Genomic DNA, 21,326 nt, shown 5'->3' with positions numbered 1-21,326 from the left:
AGACACATACACACATGTAAATACATTGAGGGAAAAAAGTATTTGATCCCCTGCTGATTTTGTACGTTTGTCCACTGACAAAGAAATGATCAGTCTATAATTTTAATGGTAGGTTTATTTGAACAGTGAGAGACAGAATAACAACAACAAAAACCCAGAAAAACGCATGTCAAAAATGTTATAAGTTGATTTGCATTTTAATGAGGGAAATAAGTATTTGACCCCCTCTCAATCAGAAAGGTTTCTGCCTCCCAGGTGTCTTTTATACAGGTAACGAGCTGAGATTAGGAGCACACTCTTAAAGGGAGAGCTCCTAATCTCAGCTTGTTACCTGTATAAAAGACACCTGTCCACAGAAGCAATCAATCAATCAGATTCCAAACTCTCCACCATGGCCAAGACCAAAGAGCTCTCCAAGGATGTCAGGGACAAGATTGTAGACCTACACAAGGCTGGAATGGGCTACAAGACCATCGCCAAGCAGCTTGGTGAGAAGGTGACAACAGTTGGTGCGATTATTTGCAAATGGAAGAAACACAAAAGACTGTCAATCTCCCTCGGCCTGGGGCTCCATGCAAGATCTCACCTCGTGGAGTTGCAATGATCATGAGAACGGTGAGGAATCAGCCCAGAACTACACGGGAGGATCTTGTCAATGATCTCAAGGCAGCTGGGACCATAGTCAAGAAAACAATTGGTAACACACTACGCCGTGAAGGACTGAAATCCTGCAGCGCAAGCAAGGTCCCCCTGCTCAGTGGCCGAGAGATCGCTGGTTCGGGTCCCCGATTCAAATGGGTGGGGGATCTGTCCTTGTGCCCTTGGGCGGGGCGCTTGACCCTGGTTGCTCCTGTGGATCGCTCTGGATGGGAGTGTCTGCTGGATGACTAAATGTAATGTAATGTTGAGTGGCTTCACTGCAGGTAGTTGTATGTTTTAAAAATTCAATAAAACTCTACTGACAGTTTTCTCACAAAGACATTTGCGTTATATAGCGAGTATGCCCACTCTGGTATTGGCACATGTGCTTTAGCCAACAGCTGGCAGATACAGTGCGGGTATAGCCTACATGATGAGATTATTATGGACAAAAGAGCAAGATTATTTTTCTTTGTCAAACGGCAGCCAAGCATCGATGATCATGTCACCAGAATAAGACCCTCGATATTTATTGAAAGGACCATCAAGCTCATCACCTTATTAACCTATTTAATCTGTAGCCTAATAAACTGCATGCTTTCCCGACGAGTCGTAGTGGGAGGACCACTCAACATATTATCGCATGACTCCAAGTTTACTTCGATATGATATTATATCAATACTTGCGCATAAAAGCGTTTCCACCGACATTTCAAGCATCGTTTATTTCACAGACACAAAAAGATCCCACTTTGTCTAAATTATTTCATTTAGTCGACATTTGGAAAGTTGACCAACACATTTTCTGTTTCCGTAAGGCCCGTCATGACATTTTTTAAATTCATGGTTCCATCTCTCTTCCTCTGTGTTTCTAGGTATTATCACTACCTGTACACTCACTACTTGCCAACCAACCTTCTCACCATGGTGGACCAGATGGCCAACTGTGAGGACATCCTCATGAACTTCCTGGTTTCCGCTGTCACTAAGCTCCCACCAATCAAAGTCACCCAGAAGAAGCAGTACAAGGAAACCATGATGCAGCAGGTACAGTAGGTTTCTTTGGTAACTGTATGTGTGTGTGGTGCGTGTGTTTGTCCTGAAAATCATAGCTCATTGAAGATGCCGTCTGTGAAACCATGTGTTTACCCAGGATATATCACTCACCAACAGCCAACTTTCAATAGAAGCCACAAGCTGATATCAGGTATCCAGTGCATGGGACAGGGCCCAATCTCAAGGTGTCTGAAGTGGGCCTAAAATTGCAGCCAGAGGAGCAGCCATGAGAGGGGGGGGACTGCAGGATTGCAGACCGGTTCAATTAGGAGCATCTAGTGAGAGGTGGAGGAGGAGGTTGCAGCATGCTGACAGTCTCCCTCTGTGAATCCCCGTTCGGTGTGTGTGTGCGGGCTGGGCCGGGGCCGGCCCATGTCAGGTCTGATTGATGGCCCAGCTTCAGGCAGCACGATGACTCTGCACTATCGGCCATATGATTGTCTTAATTGTGTAGACAGCAGCGTACCAGTGGTGTATTTACTCGCATCTCTTTCGACACCTAGTATCTTCAGGCCCTTTCCCTTTCCAGGACAATTTTTCCACTGCAGTCAGTGCTGTAAGATGTGTTGCCCTGCACAAGATCACACAGGAAAGGGGGGAAGTTTGTTGTAAACAAAAGGAAGTTTGTTGGAGATTGTAATGGAGATTTTGGCCAACACTTTATCAGTTGAATGGGAGTTAAAAGGCAGCAAAATAAAACCTTTCTTAGATGTAGTTTGATTTGTGTGTATGTATACAGTAGATATGAGCTGTTTTCTTAATGCCCTGGGATAAATTCCTTGCAGCAACCTATTTGTGTATTTCTAGGCGATCTTTGAAGGGGAAATTGTTTGCTTCAGGCAACACAGCTCTAATGTACCATCCTCCTCACAATATATGTTTCTGCTTTTACACTGAAGCAGAGTCAGTGAGTTTTGTGATTGGTGTGCTAAACTGACATATCTCCTCTGTCTGTCCACAGGGTTCTAAGACGTCCCGGTGGGCCGACCCAGACCACTTTTCCCAGAGACAGACCTGTATGAACTCATTCAGCGGCTGGTTTGGGTACATGCCTCTGCTGCACTCCCAGATGAGACTGGACCCTGTGCTGTTCAAGGACCAGGTCTCCATCCTGAGGAAGAAGTACAGGGACATTGAGAGGCTGTGAACCCAGCCCACACACACACACACACACACACACACACATACACAAGAGACTTGAGTGGTGTGGGTTTGGGCCAAATCTCCCTCCTAGATGCAGGTGAAAAGAACTGCCTTTTTGTAACCAGCCTGTTCAGTCAGTCAGATTGTCCGAACAATACAGTGAAATCTCTACAGAGTAATTTATTATGAAATATGCAACACCAGGACCGTTCTCCAGAGTTGATGGTCTTGGCTATTGAAGATGATTCAGAACTCTGGTTGGTTCAGCTCTCTCCATGTCAGTGAGTTGGACTGTGTCGATGTTGTCGTCATTGTTGTCAAAAGAGGAATATTGCGACTTTTCTCACGCTTCAACACAAGACTGATTGTCGTTGTCACTTCCTTCCTCTGCCAGAGCAGAACGGGAAGTGAGGTCACAAATGCCTGCAATGTGTACTCCAGTTTGGTTTCAGATTTTTTCTGTGGCAGTGTGTCTTATACAGAAATTAACTCAGTGCATTGTCTTTCCTATAAGAGATCTATAAAGTTTTTATCTCTAACATTGTATCTGTTGCTTTCCATTATTAATTTCTGGGGCTTATTGGATTTTCAATTTGGAATTGTTTTATTTTTGGTTGATTCATTCTCCTATGAGATTTAAATTGCCAAAAAAACTACTCTGATAAAAGATGCTGAAATCTATACCGCCTATTGTTTTAATTCTCTCTGTTTCAGGGATGATGGTGGTAGACAATGTGGTTAGAGGGAATAACTAACTACCATATTATTTTGTCTTGGTGAAACATGCAAAACCTGAGCAAACAACTTTTCCCATCAAAGACCACCTCAGGACACCCTCCTGATTCTCTCCATCTGTTTGCTGGCTGCTTGTATGTCTCCTCCAGGCTGTCTGTCTAAATGCTGGAGACATGCCTCTCACTGTGACCCTGCCTGGCTATAAACAAGATGTGGGTTTCTGCATCCACTGATGGATTTACTAAGTAGGTGTTGGTACTGTGTACTCATGGGGGTAGGCGTGGCGATGCTACAGACAGGCATATTTGATTTCTATTCAAGGTCTGAAGCATCTTTCATGTCCCTCCAGAGAGCCAACCCAATCTACGCTCCACTGTTCAGCTGGTTCTGAGAGGAGGAGACCAGCCTCTGCATGGCACTCCCTGTACATCCCCCGTCTCCCTCTCCCTACCAATAATCATGTTTACTTCATTACCATTCTACTATAATAACTCTGAGCATCAGACACCTCGGGAATGGTCAAAGTCTCAATGCCTTTTATTGGATTAATAGAATGTTTGTAAATGCTACGCTGTACATGGGTCAATGTTATTCATGAACATGAGCTTACCTTTGCAACTACTAATTTCTTTCTTAGGGTGAATGGGTATCAGGTATGCTAAGGAGCCAATATCTCTATGTGTGTGATGTATTTTCATAAATGAAATGTCACACTTGACACCGTGTGGTCTAGACACCATGTTCACTTCCCAGCACAAACAACCAATGATTTAATGAGGAGCCTAATGGCAGGCAGGCAAGAATGTTTTTGTTTCAGTTTCACCGAAGGGATATCTCGCTTGCCCTCTCACTTCTCACAATGATGCATGATAATGACACTGCTCCCCCAGAACTCATTCAATACAGCATCTGAGGGACCTGCCTCTAAAGAGGGCCTCTTTCTCAAATGGAACACAGTCAAGGCTATTTTACACCGCGTGGAGGCCATTCTGAATATTAATGAATAGATTTGTTGATTTATATCACCGCCAGAAGGGAGGGAAAGAACATTAGCTTGTCTTTTTTAAAGCATCTCCTCTCTTCATCTGCTCTGTTCAGAGGTAACACCGGAGAGTTGTGGAGCGAGAGGAGAGAAGAAGAGGTATAGGAGGGAGGCTGATGCATACTCCAAGTCATTTGGCCCGTACTGCCTTGGGAAATAGGAATGAGCACACAGAATGAGTCTGCCATTGATCCACATTGATCCAAACGGAGAGCCAGCCTTTATTTGTTTTCAGAGGAAGAGCAGGGGTAATGTCTGTGTTCAGGGGACACATTTAGCAGGTTCAACTATCATGCAGCCTGCTTTCCCACAGTGTTTATTAGATTCCCATTTCCCATTTATTACTGTTCCAGTTGAGGTGGTTTAGTATGTGTCACGACATACAAGAATAGCATTAGAGGCACATTTACAACTCCATGCTCTTATTCGATATCGCTGAACTTGTCTGCCCTGCAAAGCAGATGATACACAATGAATACAAATGTGACTGCGTATTTCTAATTCAAGTGTTAGTGCAGGCTTACTGGTGTCATACACACTCAAGTGCTATTGATTTACTTTCTAGTGCCTTTATATTGAAATAGTTGAAGGTGTGCATATATTATTGTTTTAGCACTATTTGCCAGTGAAACACCATGTATAAAATGTGTTTGTTACTTTGTTGAGTAAAAGTAGCGTGACATTTCCTGTCAGGTGTCTGCTATCTTCAGAGGCATAGCTACCCTTCACTGGTCTCCCCAAAGTTGATGTACAGCTGTTATCTCCAGCCTGGCTGGATGTGGGGTCAGGGAGCTTCAAATACCACCAGGCTTGGAGCTGAGGAGTTGTCAGAAGGGGAGGAAAAAGCCAATAACTGTAGACATCAAGACAGCCCATCTCAGGGCGGCATGGCAGCAAAGCCCTCTGTGACATATCTGCTCAGCACATGCCACACCGGAGCACCCAGACATCAAAAATGAAGTCCCAAATCTCTGCACATCAAATGAGAGTAAAAGCAGACAGCAGCTGACGTTCGCCCCGCCTCATAACGGGCAGTCTGAGCCCTAGATGTGTGTCGGCACATAGGTGTTCGGCACACTTTATGGGCACTGAGAAACCCTCTCCAGTGCCCCATTACTGTCACAGATGGGGTTTTATCAAGGTGTGTGACTGGAGACTTGTGTGAAACAAAAGCTTTTCTCTCTGTGATGGTACAAGCTCCCATTGAGGATGGCTGAGCCGTGAAGCATTTCTCCAGAAAGTGTTGTATCATTTTTATAATATAATATGCCATTTAGCAGACGCTTTTATCCAAAGCGACTTACAGTCATACGTGCATACATTTTTAGGTATGGGTGGTCCCGGGGATCGAATCCACTACCCTGGCGTTACAAGCGCCATGCTCTACCAATTGAGCTACAGAGGACCACATCATCATAGCTGTTCAGTGGAGGCTGCTGAGGGGAGGATGGCTCATAATAATGTTTAATACCATTCCATTGACTCCATTTCAGCCGTTTATTATTAGCCGTCCTCCCCTCAGCAGCCTCCACTGCTGTTGTTATATGTCTGTGCCTGTGTCACTGGGGCTCAGCCACAGAGTCAAGTAAACACTGAATTGGCATAAACTGAAAATAACAGGAAGTGTCTTTCTCTCGCTGTCTCTCTGTGACTGTCTGTCTCATTTTCTTTCCGTATTCCTCAGTCTTTCTATTCTTCTTTCTTTTTCTCATTAACTCTCTTTTTCTCTCTCTCTCTCTCTCTCTCTCTCTCCCCTGCTGATTTTGTACGTTTGCCCACTGACAAAGAAATGATCAGGCTAATTTTAATGGTAGGTTTATTTGAACAGTGAGAGACAGAATAACAACAAAAAAATCCAGAAAAACGCATGTCAAAAATATTATAAATTGATTTGCATTTTAATGAGGGAAATAAGTATTTGACCCCCTCTCAATCAGAAAGATTTCTGGCTCCCAGGTGTCTTTTATACAGGTAACGGGGTGAGATTAGGAGCACACTCTTAAAGGGAGTGCTCCTAATCTCAGTTTGTTACCTGTATAAAAGACACCTGTCTACAGAAGCAATCAATCAATCAGATTCCAAACTCTCCACCATGGCCAAGACCAAAGAGCTCTCCAAGGATGTCAGGGACAAGATTGTAGACCTACACAAGGCTGGAATGGGCTACAAGACCATCGCCAAGCAGCTTGGTGAGAAGGTGACAACAGTTGGTGCGATTATTCGCAAATGGAAGAAACACAAAAGAACAGTCAATCTCCCTCGGCCTGGGGCTCCATGCAAGATCTCACCTCATGGAGTTGCAATGATCATGAGAACGGTGAGGAATCAGCCCAGAACTACACGGGAGGATCTTGTCAATGATCTCAAGGCAGCTGGGACCATAGTCACCAAGAAAACAATTGGTAACACACTACGCCGTGAAGGACTGAAATCCTGCAGCGCCCGCAAGGCGTTTTTCTGGATTTTTTTGTAGTTATTCTGTCTCACTGTTCGAATAAACCTACCATTAAAATTATAGACTGATCATTTCTTTGTCAGTGGGAAAAAGTACAAAATCAGCAGGGGATCAAATACTTTTTTCCCTCACTGTATATATATATATCTCCTCTTTTTCTCTCAGTTTTACACACAAACACACAAATCAATAGACAGTCCAGGAGGTGAGAGAGGCCATGGAGATAGGGGTGAGTGGCATCGTTATTGAGTACAGTCTGAGAGTCTGTGTGTTCCTGCAGCACTGGTGTCAGACACAGGTCACAGTCATGACTCTGGCCATCTATTACAGCTACACTAGGGAAAGGAGAGAATGCTGGTGATAAATCCATCTATCTGTCTATCAATTGTTCTACCAATCTGTCAATAGGCTGGCTGTTTGTCTAGCCTCAACCTTCCAAACTGTCCATCTTTCCTTGCATGTTGATTATAATTTCTGAAACTGTCAATATTCATCCTGATTGAAATGGTGCTCTGTTTGTGCATCACCACTGCAAACTGCATAAATTATATTTGAAAAACGGCTGAGATTATAATAATTCCATTTTCATAAAACTGTTTTGTGAAACGTAAACAGTTTTCATGGCCATGGAGTCAAATTGATTGTTTTCAGGCCCTCACTGGAGACTATGAGAGGGGCTCACCAAAGTCCTGTGAAATTGGGGGAAAGACCATGGTTATCCACACGGGCCAAATTGAGTTATAATTGCAAGTAGGACACAAAATACTTCTTCCATCTCCCCAGATATTAATTATGGTAAGTTTGGAGCTGATTCTGTAGCAGGGGGAGATGGGATATCCTCCTCTGCTGTAATTGTGTTATAAAAGCCATTAGACCTCGGTTTCTTTTTATTAGAGTCCCACAATATTGCTCATCATGGCCCGTCTCTTTACATTTGTCAGATTGGGGACTGCAAGGATGGCTGTTCTGTAATGGACATCAGGGATGGGGAGGCCACCAGCCTAATTCCACTCTCTGGTATAGCCCTGTGGGAGGCTCACAGGCTGCAGCAGACCGACTCCGTCCATAGCCCAAAGAAACACCACCATCCACCGAAGCCTATTGCCTCAGGTTGATTGCGACTGAGGCTGAAATTTCTATTACCTCAAAGCGCATTTTCCTCACCAGTGGGTGGTCAGCATCATCACTTTGTGGATTTGATAGTACATATCACAGAGATGCCTCTGTGAGAGATCCTACACGTAATTACTTTACCAGGAGCGTATTATGACAGCGAGAGAGCGAGAGAGTGCTGATGTGGCGATAGGCCAGGCTCTGACAGGCTATGCTGTGTCTTAGGTCTATTCCTCTGATATTTCTGTCCAGGGTGCAGTGTTTTGTCAGCTATTCTTCCTGTCGATACAGTATGTGGATGACCGCCTCCGATGCACCTTATATTCTGTTGTGGCTTGATATGAGTAAACAGGGTGTAGCCAAGGTCTGACATGCCAAAATGGTGATTCATAGGAGAGAATTACTTCTCCAGAGAGAAGTTGCCATTTGCCGTCTCCAGGTCCCTTAATCACTTAATAAAGCCCTCTACTGGCTAGCAGTTCCCTGGGAAACAATCAAATCTGCCTGCTGTGGCTCACAAGTTTCTGTGAAAATCAGCCTTTAACTATAAGATTTATACTACAGTACTAAATTGTCAAAAATATATAAATCCTGGAAACTTGTAAATAAGGTTGAATCTGGCCTCATGTTTTCTTTAACCTGAGTCTCAATACAATACCATGAAGCTATAATTCTATAATTTTGTTTTCATATTCAACTGTATCCTCCTGTAAACAAACTGATTTCTCTATCCCGATGCTTATGGAAAGTATTGTATGTGATTAATTAAGCAATAAGGCCCGAGTGGGTGTGGTATATGGCCAATATACCACAGTTAAGGGCTGTTCTTATGCACAATGCAAAGTGGAGTGCCTGGATACAGCTCTTAGCCGTGGTATATTGGCCATATACCACAAACCCCCCGAGGTGCCTTATTGCTATTATAAACTGGTTACCAACGTAATTGTCATACCTGTGATATACGGTCTGATACTGTATACCAAGGCTGTCAGGAAATCAGCATTTAGGGCTCGAATCATCCAGTTTATAAAGTATATTATACCATGGCATTGTTGAATACTCATTTCTGATTGACTTGAAGGGTAGAATTCAATGATTATAGTTCATTCTTACATGTTCTATGTTTTAGCTGCTTTTGAAAGAAAAAGTCTAATTGAAAACATTGCCGTCGTTGAATTAGATTTTCATAAAATAGCAAGCTAGGACTGATGGTTTGGTTAGCTAAACAAGCAAGTCTGTTTGTTTGGTTACCGAGGCAACTACTGTATCTACACTGCATGACCAGAAGTATGTGGACACCTGCTCATCTCATTCCAAAATCATGGGTATTAATATGGAGTTGGTCCCCTCTTTGCTGCTATAACAGCCTCCACTCTTCTGGGAAGGATTTCGACTAGATGTTGGAACATTGCTGTGGGGACTTGCTTCCATTCAGCCACAAGAGCATTAGTGAGGTCGGGCACTGATGTTGGGCGATTAGGCCTGGCTCGCAGTCGGCGTTCCAATTTATCCCAAAGGTGTTCGATGGGGTTGAGGTTAGGGCTTTGTGCAGGCCAGTCAAGTTCTTCTACACCGATCTCGACAAACCATTTCTGTGTGGACCTCGCATTGTGCACGAGGGCATTGTCATGCTGAAACAGGAAAGGGCCTTCCCCAAACTGTTGCCACAAAGTTGGAAGCACAGAAAAGAGCCCCAGACCATTATTCCTCCCCCAAATTGTACAGTTGGCACTATGCATTGGGGCAGGTAGCGTTCTCCTGGCATCCGCCAAACCCAGATTTGTCCGTCGAACTGCCAGATGGTGAAGCGTGATTCATCACACTAGGGAACGAGTTTCCACTGCTCCAGCTGATGCTTGGCATTGCGCATGGTGATCTTAGGCTTGTGTGCGGCTGCTCGGCCATGGAAACCCATTTCAGGAAGCTCTCGACGAACAGTTCTTGTGCTGACGTTGCTTCCAGAAGCAGTTTAGAACTCGGCAGTGATGTTGCAACCGAGGACAGTTTATTATTACGTGGTACGCGCTTCAGCACTTGGCGTTCCCGTTCTGTGAGCTTGTGTGGCCTACCACTTCTCGGCTGAGCCTTTGTTGCTCCTAGACGTTTCCACTTCACAATAACAGCACTTACAGTTGACCGGGGCAGAAATTTGACGAACAGACTTGTTGGAAAGGTGGCATCCTATGACAGTGCCACGTTGAAAGTCACTGAGCTCTTCAGTAAGGCCATTCCACTGCCAATGTTTGTCTATGGAGATTGCATGGCAGTGTGCTCGATTTTATACACCTGTCAGCAACAGGTGTTGCTGAAAAAGACAAATCCACTAATTTGAAGGGGTGTCCACATACTTTTGTATATATAGTGTATCTAGTAAACTGGCAAGCTACTTCAGTGGATGTTGAACACATTTCTACCTGGCAAATGAACACATTTCTAGCGGCAAACGTGTTATATTATAGCCATGGTATGAAAGGAATAATCAATTCGGGGCTCTATAAGTTCTCTGGAAAATAATGCAACTCTGTGGAAGGTAAGTCGTGGAACACACCTTCCACGTCGTTCATTATTTTCCATACAACGCATATCCGCTCGTTGATTATCCCTTACATATTGAGGGTTCAGTCTCAACAAGATGGGTACAACAAACAAACTATAGCTGGATGTTTTGTTTGAAATATCTCAAGGCTTAAAAAGCAATGTAGACAACTGTCAAAGACATCAAAAGCATTCCAATATCAAAACTATTAATTACATCTAAAATAGACAAGTAATGGCTTCACACCATGAAAAATAAATACCAGAGAGTGATAGGGTGTACAGTGATTTACTCCAAAGGTAATAGGAAAAGACAGCCATTCCAGCATTAGCATGTCTGCCTTTCATGCTGTGGGATGAGGAACTTCTGTTGCTCTACCTGAACCTATGAAGTGGAATTGAGTCACAGACACTGAGTGCATAGTTTTATCGCTCTGCTAAAATGGAAGTGGAAGTGGTGGAGAATATTCCAGCACACTCACTCCAGGGACCCCGGCTGGGTTTTTTCTTTTACACATCGCTAAATTCCAGCAAAATATCTGCTCCCATCTCTCACCCCAGACTATCTTGCCAATTTTCCGCATCTGTAGATCTAACATGTTTCATGCGTTTCCTGCCTCCCTGCAGGGGCCCTAGCTGGCTGCCGCCGGTCCTGTGCCTTGTGTTAGAGACGCGTGCATGAGATGCACTCTGACATTTTCTGCTCTGCATTGTCCGATGTCCTCCGAGTGGTCCTATAATTAGCTCTCCTGTGTTTACCCCCACTTAAGAGAGAGAGAGTGTAATACAATTTACCAGGAGAAAGATCAAAAGAAGAGCTCTCTGGACCTCAAAGAGGGCAAATGAAACAGGAGGGCCGTCCTGTAATCTAAATGAGTGATGAGAGATGGAGGCCGTGGAATTAGAAGTTCATCACGTCTTGAAGATTCCAACTGGGTTCATATCCGGCTTTGATGTTCTGATGTTCCTACCATTCTGTTTCAGCCTGTTCTATGTGCTCTACAGCTCTGGCATCATGTTCCTCAGTCATCTATCTCTTAGCGAACATCATCCAGTCCAATAACATCAGAGAGGGCATGTGACTGGACTCAAACTAAAGTGAGATGAAAATGGGTGTGATAATTGCTCTGGAGACAAGCACCATTTACATGATGAATGAGGAAGGAGAATTTAAACTGCATACTGTGTTCATTTATTTATTGACTATAGCAGGACTCTGTTGCATTTCACGTTCAGGACGAGGTATGCATTTTATATCTTAAATCAAGATGTTAGCGTGGGTTTCAAGGAATATAGATTTTTGTGAGTCTAGCAGTATTTTTCTTGATGTATAACTCTGTTTTATACCAAACTCCTATTCACTTTTCAAACTAGGAGTAGTATAATGCTTTAGGGACCGAAAATCCCAAACCACTGACTGACCTTATCCATGTATCTGGTTAGGTTGATTCAGTCTCCGCAAATTATGTATACCCTAAATTTTCCCACTGAATCACATGGGCATTCACCTATTTTGATGAGTCATTGTTCCATGTTGCTCTCTCACAGGACATTATGAAGGGGTTCTGTCGTCCAGGGATGGTTCCATTTCCAGTCAAACACTGCATATATTTACGTCATTTAGCAGACGCTCTTATCCAGAGCGACTTACAAATAGGTGCATTCACCTTATAGCCAGTGTGATCACCACTTCACAATTCTTTTTTTGTTTATTATTTTTTAAATTTTTCTGTTTTGTTCATTTTTATTATTTTGTATATTATTTTTTATATATATATATATATATATATATATATATATATATTTTTTTTGTTGGGGGGTTGGGGTTTGGGTTGGGGTAAGGGGGGTAGAAGGATTACTTTATCCTATCCCAGGTATTCCTTAAAGAGGTGGGGTTTCAAATGTCTCCGGAAGGTGGTGAGTGACTCCGCTGTCCTGGCGTCGTGAGGGAGCTTGTTCCACCATTGGGGTGCCAGAGCAGCGAACAGTTTTGACTGGGCTGAGCGGGAACTATGCTTCCGCAGAGGTAGGGGAGCCAGCAGGCCAGAGGTGGATGAACGGAATGCCCTCGTTTGGGTGTAGGGACTGATCAGAGCCTGAAGGTATGGAGGTGCCGTTCCCCTCACAGCTCCGTAGGCAAGCACCATGGTCTTGTAGCAGATGCGAGCTTCAACTGGAAGCCAGTGGAGTGTGCGGAGGAGCGGGGTGACGTGAGAGAACTTGGGAAGGTTGAACACCAGACGGGCTGCGGCATTCTGGATGAGTTGTAGGGGTTTAATGGCACAGGCAGGGAGCCCAGCCAACAGCGAGTTGCAGTAATCCAGACGGGAGATGACAAGTGCCTGGATTAGGACCTGTGCCGCTTCCTGTGTAAGGCAGGGTCGTACTCTCCGAATGTTGTAGAGCATGAACCTACAGGATCGGGTCACCGCCTTGATGTTAGCGGAGAACGACAGGGTGTTGTCCAGGGTCACGCCAAGGCTCTTCGCACTCTGGGAGGAGGACACAACGGAGTTGTCAACCGTGATGGCGAGATCATGGAACAGGCAGTCCTTCCCCGGGAGGAAGAGCAGCTCCGTCTTGCCAAGGTTCAGCTTGAGGTGTCGTCAGCGTAGCAATGATAGGAGAGGCCATGTGAGGATATGACAGAGCCAAGTGACTTGGTGTATAGGGAGAATAGGAGAGGGCCTAGAACTGAGCCCTGGGGGACACCAGTGGTGAGAGCACGTGGTGCGGAGACAGCTTCTCGCCACACCACTTGGTAGGAGCGACCGGTCAGGTAGGACGCAATCCAAGAGTGAGCCGCGCCGGAGATGCCCAGCTCGGAGAGGGTGGAGAGGAGGATCTGATGGTTCACAGTATCAAAGGCAGCAGACAGGTCTAGAAGGACAAGAGCAGAGGAGAGAGAGTTAGCTTTAGCAGTGCGGAGAGCCTCCGTGACACAGAGAAGAGCAGTCTCAGTTGAATGACCAGTCTTGAAACCTGACTGGTTTGGATCAAGAAGGTCATTCTGAGAGAGATAGCAAGAGAGTTGGCTAAAGACGGCACGCTCAATAGTTTTGGAGAGAAAAGAATGAAGGGATACTGGTCTGTAGTTGTTGACATCAGAGGGATCGAGTGTTGGTTTTTTGAGAAGGGGTGCAACTCTCGCTCTCTTGAAGACGGAAGGGACATAGCCAGCGGTCAAGGATGAGTTGATCAGCGAGGTGAGGTAAGGGAGAAGGTCACCGGAGATGGTCTGGAGAAGAGAGGAGGGGATAGGGTCAAGCGGGCAGGTTGTTGGGTGGCCTGCCGTCACAAGTCGCAAGATTTTATCTGGAGAGAGAGGGGAGAAAGAAGTCAAAGCATAGGGTAGGGTAGGGCAGTGTGAGCAGGACCAGCAGTGTCATTTGACTTAACAAACGAGGATCGGATGTCGTCAACCTTCTTTTCAAAATGGTTGACAAAGTCATCCACAGAGAGGGAGGAGGGGGGGGGGAGGATTCAGCAGGGAGGAGAATGTGGCAAAGAGCTTCCTAGGGTTAGAGGCAGATGCTTGGAATTTAGAGTGGTAGAAAGTGGCCTTAGCAGCAGAACCAGATGAAAAAAATGTAGAGAGGAGGGAGTGAAAAGATGCCAGGTCCGCAGGGAGTCTAGTTTTCTTCCATTTCCGCTCAGCTGCCCGGAGCTCTGTTCTGTGAGCACAAAACACCTGGATTTCTTAGCCTGAATTTTAGATCCAAATTAATTCTCTCTTTGTTCCCCTCTGTATTTCTTAGCCTGAATTTTTGATCCAAATTAATTCTCTCTTTGTTCCCCTCTGTATTATGTTGCTTGCTCCTAGACTCTACCCTGGCAGAGTCTACGTGATTTCCGTGTGGCTCAGTTGGTAGAGCATGGCACTTACAACGCCAGGGTTGTGGTTTCGATTCCCACAGGGGACCAGTACGAACAAATATGAAAATGTATGCGCTCTGGATAAGAGGGTCTGCTAAATGACAAAAATGTACATGTAAAACCTAGTGTCATCAGACGGTTAGATAATCTGGGACAGTCCTCCCTGAAATGAACAAATGATTCAGTCAATCAGGATTACAGTGAGTAACCTAAAGTTATTAGGCCAAGGTCAGTCTCCTATATACAGTATATGTAATGTTGCCTATCTAAATGTAGCATAATTTCCATATGCCCACATAGGTTCAGTAAATGCAATAATGGTGTTAAAACTAATACAGAGGATAACATTTCTGCCAATAACCAAGAGGTAAGATAATTGAAATCCATTGGTCTTTGGCTAACGGGTGTTGCTTTTAGGGTAGAAATAACACTTTGACACCACCATGGTTGGTGTGGTCCTCTGTAGCTCAGCTGGTAGAGCACGGCGCTTGTAACGCCAAGGTAGTGGGTTCGATCCCCGGGACCACCCATAAATGTATGCACGCATGACTGTAAGTCGCTTTGGATAAAAGCATCTGCTAAATGGCATATTATTTTAATAATGGGCACTGATGTTTCAGACATGTACATACAATGGTACATTTGAACTCATTCAACCTCGTTCAGGTGATGAGATATGTATTCCCATCAACCATCCAGCTACAATAGCTTTAACATTAGCAACACCTTTTTGATCCTTTATATTCAACACCAGGCCTTGAGGTTTATTAGACATTTTAGCAACAGAACATAGAATATCTGACACGCTGGCTTGACTACGGCCGTCCGCTGAGGAGAGAAAGCAATAGGAAATTAATCAGTATTCAAATTGAAAGAATCAGGTTGTCATCACAGAGCAATTTGTGTGGAGATTCTATCTGATACTATTAAGCCCAAAGGTATGTGGCTCAGCCAGCCACTGGAGATAGTTTGTTTTGCCTCAACATTCAATTTAAGAGTAATTAGTTTGGATTATCCCTTTTCGACAGCCAAGCTGGTGTTGTATCTAATTCTAATTATTTATCTATGTAAAACACTTGTCGCGTCGCCTCTCTCAGTCCTGAAAGAGGCCCAGACATTACGGTGCTGTCTCGGTCTCTGTTTCTGCAGCAACAGCCTTACTAAATTAACTGGCCAGGGCCAACACGGGGCCAAGCCTCTCCAGAGTGAAAGGCCAAAGTTCCGCTAGACCATTTTTACAAACCGTAATTGTTCACCGCTCAGAGAGACAAAAACAAAATCGACAGTCTTGACGTATCCCAAGTCTGTCTCCTTTTGAAATTAATCAAGGGCTTGTATATGGGAAATGAGGTGGCATTTCCCAATAATGAGAAAAACTGTTTCCTGGCCCCAGCCACCAAGATTGACATTTTCCATTACAAATAAAAAATGTACATATGTTCGTCCATCAGTGTGTCGGGTGCAGTTGATTTTGGCACACGGTGCCAGTCAGGTCATCAATCTTCAGTATCCAGACGCAGCCTTGCAGTGGAATGGGGAGGTGTTGCGATGATTTATTAAAAGAGTGGCGGTGGAACCCTGTGGTATGGGAGCCCTGTAAATCCTGATAAAAGCAATTTAATGCCATCAATCATGCAATAGTGGGGCTGTAACATAACAGTGGGGAGTTGGGTCACACTCACAAACACCTGAACTGGGAGGTATCCATTTTACCTGATCTACAGCCCTCTGTGTAGACACACACACTGGTCTCCTTGTAATATCAATAACAGATTCATTCACTTGGCTTGCAAAAGGTTCTAGTTACTGCATAGATGTAAGTAAATAACTTGAGAGTGTAGGGTAATTAAATACAGGTCGGAGGGAAAGTATTAAACATTCAAATGAAAAAAAGCATTGTCTTATGAGGGAAGTGTTGCTATTCACACACAAACCCCAAGGTGTATTAAGTGGATGATTTATTGGATGGCAATATTCCATCTATCAATGGATTTCTGCTTGATTATCCTGGATTAAAAGGAAAACACATCACAAGGAAAAAGGTCGTATTTTCCTTCCGAATACAAAGTCCAGGGACTTGCATGCCTCATCTCATGCCTCAGTCAGAGCATATTCTCATACCAGGGGTGCACCGCCATCTTGCCTCCTGTGTAGCATAGTCTATTTTCTTCCTGAAAAGTTGTTCAGTTGCTTCCCCCAGCTGGATTTGTTTTTTGGTGGACTTGTTTGGACAATGCATCTTTTTATTGGACAAGCCAGACTGGGGAGGCCTTGAGAAATTACTTGATTTACTCCACCAGGCAGTAAATCAACGTTCCTGCATTGCCTATGCAGCTGGATCAGTGATGTGAAACATTTAGCCCCATGCTACTTTCTCCTGCAATGCAAACAAGACAAGTTAAAAACATAGGGAATGTATCTGATGCTGTGGACTGTTTAAGCAGCAGGTATTGAACTTCCGAGGCCTTTAATCCTAGTGTTTAATAGGGAGGCTCTGTGGACTGGACCATGCCAGCATAGAGCCTGATGGCAATGATGCATGAAGTGATTAATCCTAATAAACACACCCTGACATTAACGATATGAGTCAACCTGCTCACTGCATGCCTGCAGATGTCTGAACCATGTGTGCACCAAATGTGTTCATTCTGCTCTTCCTGTGTAGAACAATACATACAGTATTCATATTGAGATGTCTGTCGAGCGAGCTGGGACGATAAATCGAAAATTATCCACACAGACCAAACCAACCACTTATCGTGGACATATTGCTGATATATTTTATTACAATAAATAACCTATAGGGCCCTACTAGATAAATGTGAAGTTTGAAATGAAATAAGTTTGTTAATATCGGTGATTGTTAATGGGACAATTGATGGCTACAACATTCAAAGTAGTAGTAGTTTTAAGGGTAATATAAACAAATAACTGGTGCACATTGTTATAAACATATCGTTCTATTTATCATTATAATTGTCAATTTATTGTGATATGGATTTTTGTCCGTATTGCCCAGCTCTAGTCTAACGGGCCTAAAGAGTATAGATTTCCTCACTAAATCACTGCAGCCAGAGGGATGACTCTCAATGTGACTCAAGCTTCCCCAACAATTAGCTGTTTATCCTCGCCTCTCACCTGGCATCCTTCAACGTCAGTGAAGTCATGCAGAATAAACATAGTACCATTCCCTGCAGTAAGATACACACCCCTCTTTGAAATGAGCCTGAACTACTGCCACCTGTTAACATTGTAATCACACAACACCAGTGATTCACAGAGAGACTCATTAACAACAAGAGCTCATACTCATACCATCCCCTCATCCTCTACTACTTGGGTATTTCTTCCCCTGTACCTCCTGTAGGCTACCTCTCTACCTCTCTACCTCGTTACCGCTCTACCTCTACCTCTCTACCTCTTTACCTCTCTACCTCGTTACCGCTCTACCTCTACCTCTCTACCTCTTTACCCCTCTACCTCTCTACCTCGTTACCGCTCTACCTCTACCTCTCTACCTCTTTACCTCCCTACCTCTCTACCTCTTTACCTCTTTACCTCTCTACCTCTACCTCTACCTCTTTACCTCTCTACCTCTACCTCTTTACCTCTACCTCTCTACCTCTTTACCTCTCTACCTCTTTACTTCTCTTCCTCTACCTCATTACCTCTCTACCTCTCTACCTCTTTACCGCTCTACCTCTCTACCTCTCTACCTCTTTACCTCTCTACCTCTTTACCTCTACCTCTCTACCTCTTTACCTCTGTACCTCTACCTCTCTACCTCTTTACTTCTCTACCTCGTTACCGCTCTACCTCTCTACCGCTCTACCTCTCTACCTCTTTACCTCTCTACCTCTACCTCTTTACCTCGTTACCTCTCTACCTCTGTCCCTCTGTCCCTCTCTCCCTCTACCTCTCTGCCACCTGTTAACATTGTAATCACACAACACCAGTGATTCACAGAGAGACTCATTAAAATAATAATAATAATATGCCATTTAGCAGACGCTTTTATCCAAAGCGACTTACAGTCATGCGTGCATACATTTTTGTGTGGTCCCGGGGATCGAACCCACTACCTTGGCGTTACAAGCGCCGTGCTCTACCAGCTGAGCTACAGAGGACCACTACAACAAGAGCTCATACTCATACCATCCCCTCATCCTCTACTACTTGGGTATTTATTCCCCTGTACCTCCTGTAGGCTACCTCTCTACCTCTTTACCTCTTTACCTCTCTACCTCTACCTCTCTACCTCTTTACCTCTCTACCTCTTTACCTCTACCTCGTTACCTCTCTACCTCTTTACCTCTTTACCTCTCTACCTCGTTACCTCTCTACCTCTGTCCCTTTCTCCCTCTAACTCTCTCCCTCTACCTCTCTCCCTCTACCTCTCTCCCTCTCTACCTCTACCTCTCTCCCTCAACCTCTCTCCCTCTCAACCCCTACCTCCCTACCTCTCTCCCTCTCTCCCTCTCTACCTCTCTTCCTCTACAGTGAGGGAAAAAAGTATTTGATCCCCTGCTGATTTTGTACGTTTGCCCACTGACAAAGACATGATCAGTCTATAATTTTAATGGTAGGTTTATATGAACAGTGAGAGACAGAATAACAACAACAAAATCCAGAATAACGCATGTCAAAAATGTTAGATTGATTTGCATTTTAATGAGGGAAATAAGTATTTGACCCCTCTGCAAAACATGACTTAGTACTTGGTGGCAAAACCCTTGTTGGCAATCACAGAGGTCAGACGTTTCTTGTAGTTGGCCACCAGGATTGCACACATCTCAGGAGGGATTTTGTTCCACTCCTCTTTGCAGATCTTCTCCAAGTCATTAAGGTTTCGAGGCTGACGTTTGGCAACTCGAACCTTCAGCTACCTCCACAGATTTTCTATGGGATTAAGGTCTGGAGACTGGCTAGGCCACTCCAGGACCTTAATGTGCTTCTTCTTGAGCCACTCCTTTGTTGCCTTGGCCATGTGTTTTGGGTCATTGTCATGCTGGAATACCCATCCACGACCCATTTTCAATGCCTTGGCTGAGGGAAGGAGGTTCTCACCAAAGATTTGACGGTACAATGCCCCGTCCATTGTCCCTTTGATGCGGTGAAGTTGTCCTGTTCCCTTAGCATAAAACACCCCCAAAGCATAATGTTTCCACCTACATGTTTGACGGTGGGGATGGTGTTCTTGGGGTCATAGGCAGCATTCCTCCTCCTCCAAACACGGCGAGTTGAGTTGATGCCAAAGAGCTCCATTTTGGTCTCATCTGACCACAACACTTTCACCCAGTTCTCCTCTGAATCATTCAGATGTTCATTGGCAAACTGTATATGTGCTTTCTTGAGCAGGGGGACCTTGCGGGTGCTGCAGGATTTCAGTCCTTCACGGCGTAGTGTGTTACCAATTGTTTTCTTGGTGACTATGGTCCCAGCTGCCTTGAGATCATTGACAAGATCCTCCCGTATAGTTCTGGGCTGATTCCTCACCGTTCTCATGATCATTGCAACTCCACGAGGTGAAATCTTGCATGGAGCCCAGGCCGAGGGAGATTGACTGTTCTTTTGTGTTTCTTCCATTTGCGAATAATCGCACCAACTGTCACCTTCTCACCAAGCTGCTTGGCGATGGTCTTGTAGCCCATTCCAGCCTTGTGTAGGTCTACAATCTTGTCCCTGACATCCTTGGAGAGCTCTTTGGTCTTGGCCATGGTGGAGAGTTTGGAATCTGATTGATTGCTTCTGTGGACAGGTGTCTTTTATACAGGTAACAAGCTGAGATTAGGAGCACTCCCTTTAGTGTGCTCCTAATCTCAGCTCGATACCTGTATAAAAGACACCTGGGAGCCAGAAATCTTTCTGATTGAGAGGGGGTCAAATACTTATTTCCCTCATTAAAATGCAAATCAATTTATAACATTTTTGACATGCATTTTTTTTCTGGATTTTTTTGTTGTTATTCTGTCTCTCACTGTTCAAATAAACCTACCATTAAAATGATAGACTGATCATTTCTTTGTCAGTGGGCAAACGTACAAAACAGCAGGGGATCAAATACTTTTTTCCCTCACTGTACCTCTACCTCTACACCTCTCTACCTCTACCTCTTTACCTCTTTACCCCTCTACCTCTACCTCTCTACCTCTACCTCTACCTCTATACCTATCTACCTCTTTACCTCTTTACCTCTCTACCGCTCTACCTCTCTACCGCTCTACCTCTTCACCTCTCTACCTCTCTCCCCTACAGTGAGGAGACACGCCCTGGCGAAGGGACACACTGTCAGACACAACACTTTTAAACTGTCACTTCTGAACTGAGGGCGCTGACAGGCAGCATTGACACCTGTTTGGGCTGTCGCTCTGCCCTCCCCCGGGAGCACCATTATCTGGGAACTATCACACCGCCAAGCTACAGCGTTCAACAAGGCCGAAAGCAGTGACACAATCTTGTTTGCATGCTGCTTTTGAGGAAATCACTGTCGAGCGAGTCTGAGTTTCATTCTGGGTCAGATTAGGAAAGATTTAAAATGACACATTTCCAAACTTCAACATTTATGAACACCTACAGTGAGGGAAAAAAGTATTTGATCCCCTGCTGATTTTGTACGTTTGCCCACTGACAAAGACATGATCAGTCTATAATTTTAATGGTAGGTTTATTTGAACAGTGAGAGACAGAATAACAACCACTCCAGGACCTTAATGTGCTTCTTCTTGAGCCACT

At 44.4% G+C, this 21,326-nt stretch overlaps 1 protein-coding gene across 1 annotated transcript in view; it reads left to right on the top strand.

Annotated features, from left to right (window-relative positions):
• LOC121552579 (exostosin-1-like) overlaps positions 1-2,878 on the top strand; it is a 334,670-nt gene extending 331,792 nt beyond the window's left edge. The window contains exons 11-12 of the mRNA XM_041865537.2: positions 1,515-1,686; positions 2,657-2,878. Coding sequence (XP_041721471.2) covers positions 1,515-1,686; positions 2,657-2,842 — 358 coding nt within the window. The 3' untranslated portion in view covers positions 2,843-2,878. The remainder of the gene's footprint in view (positions 1-1,514; positions 1,687-2,656) is intronic.
• Positions 2,879-21,326: the final 18,448 nt, after the last annotated feature.

Source organism: Coregonus clupeaformis, chromosome 36 (genome assembly GCF_020615455.1).
Source record: "Coregonus clupeaformis isolate EN_2021a chromosome 36, ASM2061545v1, whole genome shotgun sequence".
Taxonomy (NCBI): domain Eukaryota; kingdom Metazoa; phylum Chordata; class Actinopteri; order Salmoniformes; family Salmonidae; genus Coregonus; species Coregonus clupeaformis.
Note: the sequence above shows the minus strand (reverse complement) of the source record. Positions and strands in the feature narration are given on the sequence as shown.